Source organism: Lactuca virosa, chromosome 8, assembly GCF_052849685.1.
Source record: "Lactuca virosa cultivar CGN04683 chromosome 8, Lactuca_virosa_CGN04683_v6, whole genome shotgun sequence".
Taxonomy (NCBI): Eukaryota; Viridiplantae; Streptophyta; class Magnoliopsida; order Asterales; family Asteraceae; genus Lactuca; species Lactuca virosa.
Genome location: NC_136433.1, coordinates 111,375,286 through 111,382,257, shown reverse-complemented (window position 1 = coordinate 111,382,257; position 6,972 = coordinate 111,375,286). Strand labels below are relative to the sequence as shown.

The window sequence follows — 6,972 nt, the reverse complement described above, 5'->3', positions numbered from 1 at the left end:
TAAGTCAACCCAGAATGTTGACTTTGACTAAAGTTGACCCTTAAGTAGTAATAAGTATGGAAAAGGGAGTTAAAGGAAATCTTTTATGTGTAGGAGTTTGAGTATGGTTGATTTCAAAGCCGAGGACAGTTCAGCTACTCTACAGCAGTTGAGGTGAGTTACCTTCCAGTAGAAGTGGGTCTAAGGCACCAATGCCGGCCCACTAGTAGGTAATTATAGTTGAGATGATTGTCTTTGTGATAATTGTCTGGTATGCCACTATCTGTTATGTTTATGTGCCAGTATGTTCTGTTATTAGGTGGTAGTGGTAGGGGTGAAATAGTCCACGGTTACCGATTGAAAGAGACCAAAGGGGTAGGCCAGCACCCAAATATGCTAGCCAATATGTGATTTATGTGTATATGTTAGGGTTTTATGTGGTAGTGGTAGGGGTGAAATAGTCTCCGTATTCGGTTGAAAAAGACCGAAGGGGTAGGCCAACACCCAGATATGCTAGGCAATATCCGGTTGAAAGAGACCGAAGAGGTAGGCCAGCACCCAGATATGCTAGGCAGTATCCGGCTGAAAGAGACCGAAGAGGTAGGCCAGCACCTAAATATACTAGGCGGTTACCGGTTGAAAAAGACCAGAGGGGTAGGTCGGGCACGCATATATGTCTGACAATATGTTATTGTATGGTATGTGGTATGATTGGGGAACTCACTAAGCTTCGTGCTTACGGTTTTCAGTTTTGGTTTCAGGTACTTCCTCTTCGAAGAGAAAGGAGTCGGCATGATGGCAACGCATCACACACATGATTTTCCGCACATGAGATTCTTGGGATTTGTACTATGACATGATTATCTTATGACATGTTTTGAGATATATGACTTATGGGTTTTTATGAAATTAGATAACTTGATGGTGTTTTCAATAATCTGTTTTATGAATTATTAAATTAAAAATGAAATTTTTGGTTTCAGATTTTGAGATGTTACACCTTTGCATAAGGACTAAGGAGACAATGACAACCAGTAAATAGGTAAAGATACTAAAAACAGATTAAAATTTTGCAATTTTAATGGATTGTTAGGATCAGATCGGATCCCAATCCTACGATCCTGTCTATCATCTTACATACAAAACTAAGCCTGACAATTCTCGACACGACCCGCGACACGACACGAGATAAACAGGTTTGGGTTGAGTTTTTCAACCTGTCAGCCCGTTTATTAAACAGTTCATATATGAGTTTGTCAAAAAACATACAGGTTGACCAGTCAACCCGTTTAGAATTTTAATAAAAAAAATTATATATTTTTTAAATGTATTAACTATTATTCGTAGGAATGTAGGATACTAGGATAGGATATCATTGTCTTCCATAAGATTATTGTACCATTTGACCCGTGACCTTGACCTTTGGTGGGTTATTCAAATGATATTTATACATTTTTATTTATGTGTGTTTTAACCTTGCATATTGTTTCTACTTGAAGGTTGAAGCACATCATAAAAAAGAAAAATGATTGGAAAATTGAATTTGTTTTTTTGGGAGAAAAAATGGGAATTGTGGCTATTACATTAGCACTTGAATTGTATTAATGTTTTAGTTTGAACATGTTTCCATAAATGTTTTTAATTTTCATTTGCATCTAGAATTTATTCATGTTTAATTATCGATTTTATTTATGAAATCTGACCTGTAAACCCGCCAACCCACGAACCCGTCAACCGTATAAATATATAGGTTGACGAGTCGTATATAGGTTTATGCTCCAAACCCGCCAACCCATGACTTATATAGTTAAATGGGTCGTGTTCGGGTTGGTGTATTTTGACCGGCCAACCCGAACACGACACGATTACCAGGCCTATACAAAACGATCCTATTACGATCCGACAAGGTTTTCATAGGTAGAATCAAAATCCCGATCTTGACAACCTTAGACTAAGTGTGCTAGTAGGGTTCAGACTAAACGGTGTTCAAATATTGGGTTGACCAAGCCTTTAACCGATTATGACCAGGTCTTGGCGAAAGCCCAACTTATATAATTGGGCCATAGGGTACAATAGATGGGACTAAATGACTAATAGTAAGTACTTACCTGGTGATCCAAAAAAAAAGCCGTTTTAACTTTTAACACACATCATACGCATACACGTGGCCTTAGAATATAGATTAGCAACAAAAGGAAAAAAAAAAAAAAAAAAAAAAAAAAAAAAAAAAAAAAAAAAAGATAAAACGTGACGTGACGTGATGTGGTACATCTGTTTGTTTCAATTTCCCTTCCAACTTGGCGAAGAGAAAATCATACACAAAACAGGGACCAATGACAAATGTAATCAAGGGCCCGTCACCTCCATGACTTTGACCTGAAAACACCATCGACCATCAGCCCTCTCTTCAACTTATATTTACAAAACAACCACAAATTATATATCCACTCGGAACCGTGAGGGCACGCTCGTCTTTTTGCATTGCTCCTCCACTCGTACAGCTCCAGTTCCAGTTGGAAGGAATTATACAAAAACATTTTTGTTTGTTTGTTTTTTATGTCAACTGCCCAAAAGTTTGATTATAGAATAGAATGCCTCCATGCCTGCCCTCCCCTCTCATTTTTGCAACAACACATGTAATGTCACAGTAACTAGAAATGTCGTAATTGCCCTCAAATCAACACCTGCACATGCGGCTGTTCGTTCCCAAACATAAAACATATCAAAGATTCAAATCCATGATTTATATTTTAAAAAAAAAAAAAAAAAAAAAAAGGTAATATAAAATTAACTTACAAGATGGTTGCGAATATGGGCCTGGTGATGGTGCATCAGAAGGGTATGTATCAGTGGGGGGATGACTTCGCGCAAAGACTACGTTTGGCAGTGGGCTTGATGCAGGGATTGTTTCCGTTACAGGTGGTGGTGGTGGCGGTAGAGGTGGTGGTGGAGGTGGTGATCGTGGCGGTGGCGGTGGCGGAGGAGGAATATGCGGTGGAGGAGCTGGCTGAGAGACGGGAGGAAAGAGAGGAGGATGCTTCTTCTTGTGGTAACCAGGACGACAAGCTGAAGACTTTGGATGAGGTGAAGGGGTGGGGGCGGGGGTCGGTGGTACTGGTAAGGAAGCAGGGGAAGGTGGTTTTGCAGGCGGGAATGGCTTATCATGGTGGTGGTGGTGGTGGTGGTGGTGATGGCGGTGGGGTTGAGGAGGTGGATTTGGTAGGGGGGAAGGAGAAGGTACCGGAACACCAGCAGCACCACTAGAAGAAGAAGAAGAAGAAGAAGAAGCATTAAGGGAGATGGAGGAAAGGCTAATTTGCTTGACCTTCCCAAATTGAGTGTTATTGAGTCCAAGATTTTGAGTTGGTGAGCCCTTAATGGTCTGAGCCAACTGTTTTGACCTGGCCATGGATGGTGTCCCAATGGCTAGAACCACTGATGACTGTACAGTTGTATATGGAGCCACTGTTGACCCTTGTGGATTCGTCAAACTAACATGCAAGTTCTGCATTGCATTTTATAAAAAAATTCAATTTAATGTCATCATCTTCACAAATAAAAACAAAAAGGCTCCCGCAACTTTTTAGTTTTTATACAGGTATAATCAGTGCAACAAAAAAAAAATTAGTTTAGGGACCCGAATTACGTTGCTAATTATTTAGGATGCTGTCGACTAGATTTGGTAGACATTTATCTTATGTTTGGATATTTACCTTAAAATTCTTAGTTTGTTATTCATATGAAATTGAGACCTTACACTATATAATAAACCAATATTATCATTTTTGGAATAGAAAACATGACACAGCAATAATTTATAAATAACTAAGTAGTTTATGATACTAGATGTATTTTTAACATCAATACCTTTATACTACTGGATATTAATAAACCCATATCTTAATCTTGTTATTTCAAAATGATATGTAAATAACTAACTAATTTATAACACTTGGTATTTTCAATAACAAACTAAAACAATTATTTTGAAAAGCAATTGACTTTAATAGATATAAAGTTACTATGGATATTAATTTTTTCTTGATTTCATTAATATAAAAATACCTCTTTTTTGTTGTGAACAAGAGTTGAGCATTTTATAACTTGTAAAATACACAAAAATGATTGATTTTTGTAGTATTGTTCAACGAAACAGTATTCTTAAGTTGACAATTAAAAAAAATACAAATTTGTGATGAAATCATGGCTAACTGGTGTTTAAATGATCATAAATGGATAACTGGAACTGCAAGTTAATGATAAATTGGTATAAAAACTACAACCCGATGTTAAAACCGATATTGCCAATTAAACTATGAAATACATACATATAAATGATAAAACTATATATTAATGACCAACTATTTGTTGTCCACATTGGTCACTATTTATGTCTTTTTTATCCATCAAAGATCCCTAAACTCTTTTTATGGTGCTAATTACACCATTATAAACGAAAATTTACAGGCTATAGCCAGTCATAATTGTGTATTCGATACAAATATAAAAAGTTTAGGGGCTCTAGATGTACAAAAAAATCCGGATTGACCAAATGTGGACATGGTGAATAGTTGGATGGTGGATTTCAATATAAACCCTAAATAATATAAGGAAAAAAGATTAGATTAGTACCTCATATTGAGCAAGATGCAGGCCTGATCTGAGCTGGATTGTGAGTTCATCAAAGTGGTCTAATATTTGTTCAATAGAAAAGTTCAATGTGAAGTTGAACCGTATTTGGACCTTTTGCAATGGGTATGCACTCTGGTCAGGGGTGACTGTAATTCCTCCAACAAATTTCAGGACCTCAAAAGAAGATGGTTGACCGAATAAAGATTCGGTCAAACGCAGGGGTGATTGGCCAAGAACAATAGATACAAATGAATCTCTTACTACACTTTTAGCGTATGATGGAATCTTTGAATTGTGTTCATCAGGATCAACACCAAAAATGATCTTGGTTGTATTTGATCCCGAGCTTTCTGCAGTTATGATTACAACCTGAACAACAAACAAGTTCAATAAATGAAATGAGAGAGAGAGAGAGAGAGAGAGAGAGAGAGAGAGAGCATGCCTTAGTTGTGGGAACTCTTATTTCATCAAATATATCACCCCCAAGCTGTGGAAAATCATCTTCCAGCAAAGACAATGGCTTCTCAACCATAAAACTTGCTACTATGTCATGACCTACAAAGTAGAATCAAAAAACATAAACATATGAGTCTTTGAACAGCATATAGGCTACAGCAACTAATGAGTCTTTCCACAATTATCTTAAAGCATCAAAACTTTAAGGGATTGCTATAGAAGGTGCTAGTTTTATCAAAATCTGTAAGTGCTTTGACAATTGGTTATATATGTAATATGCCCCTCAATAGGGAAATATTGTGCACCAAAATCAACATCACCAATATTTAGTAAAGATTTAGAAATGAACAAACAGATAACTTCGGATCGAATCCTGGGCATAAAAAAGAAAGGTTACATCTATTTGGAAAGAGGCTGGTCCCATTAAGTCAAAGTTACACAACAACTGAGCATGAAAAAAACTATTAGAATGTCAATGTCTTCATAGGTTAATGCAGCAATTTGAAGTCTGGAATCACCACATCAGATTCTCCAGCTTGTTTATCTTCTTCCTATATCCTCGGCTCCCAACAGTCTATAACAATCTAATTCGTATGAATAGTCTAAGCAAGAAAAGAAAGAATGCAGAAGACATCCAATAAAACCTTCATAACTATAAACTACTTACCAAAAACAGCACAGCTGGTGTACATGAACTACCATTTAGAGTTTTAGATAAATTATCACAACCTCCAATTTTCAATCAACAACTGAACAGTAAACGATTCATTACCTAAGTTGAATTCGAGCATTTATATGATATAAAGGTGAAAACAAAAAACAAAACATCTATGTAGTTATCCGTTGATCACATAATCTGAGAATAATCGCAGTTAATACGGCACTGTAGACCTAAGCACCGACAAATCTAAACAAATTAAAGCAACTAAAACTTCAAAAAGTAAGAAACATCAAATCCACAAAGCATAACTGCAGCAATTCAACCCTAAACTACACAATTCAGTTCGAAACTATACTAAAAGCAGATGGGGATCTGTATGTTACGAGCAATGCCGCGATGCTCGGATTAAGATATAAACAAGCTACAAGAAAAATAAAAATAAAAATAAAAGGACAATATCTCCTTACTAACCTTTATAATGAGAATCGAGATCTAGATCCCCCTTATCTCCGTGGCGAAAAAACGGGGGCAACCAGAAAACAGCAGAGAGCAAGACCGAAAGTCCAAGGATCAAAATAAACACACATCGAAACCGGAATATATGAGCAATCCTACAACAGCAGGAACAATTGTCTGCATTACGAGGAGTTGATTGTGAATGAGCGATGGTAGAGGGTAAGGGCTCTTCTTCCCCCTTTCCCATATCGGGGAATGTGGGTTGTTTCTAATTGAATCAATCTTCTTCCCCATTGCTGGTGTGAGTTGTTGGAGAGTCCATGGCTGCAGAAATAGAGAGAGAATAGGGCTGGATTTTGATATAGGGTTTGGGGATGTTGGGAGAGAGTAAAGAGTAGAGTTTTATTAACTTTGTGTTTAGTGTTAGTGTGAAGGAAAGTGATGGATTTTTGCTTCGAGAATGTGATGTTTAAGATTTACTTTAAATTCTTGCATTTAACGGTTTTCCAATTTTATTAATAGACAAATTTACATAAATGGTCTTTGTGTTTGGCGAAATATATCGTATTTGTTCCTTAGGAAAAAATTTCTTTCATAGATCGTACTTATGTTTGAAAACTCTTACAAGAATGGTCTTTAATTAACATTGTTAAAAATAAAAGGGTTAAGTTTTTTGCGAAATCTCGAAATTACCGGTTTTGGTACTTTTCCCATAAATGGTTAATAATTAAAGAAAATGGATCTCACCAGTTTTATCTTTCCCAACGCTTTTATCCTTCCGAAACTAC

At 36.6% G+C, this 6,972-nt stretch overlaps 1 protein-coding gene across 1 annotated transcript; it reads right to left on the bottom strand.

Moving 5' to 3' along the window:
- Positions 1-2,091: 2,091 nt before the first annotated feature.
- Positions 2,092-6,632, bottom strand: LOC145133124 (hydroxyproline-rich glycoprotein family protein). The gene is made up of 5 exons (XM_079068060.1): positions 6,200-6,632; positions 5,054-5,166; positions 4,612-4,980; positions 2,776-3,484; positions 2,092-2,675 (listed from the first exon to the last, which is right to left on the bottom strand). Exons 1-5 carry the CDS (start codon positions 6,429-6,431, stop codon positions 2,596-2,598), a joined length of 1,503 nt encoding a protein of 500 aa, XP_078924186.1. The 5' UTR covers positions 6,432-6,632; the 3' UTR covers positions 2,092-2,595.
- Positions 6,633-6,972: the final 340 nt, after the last annotated feature.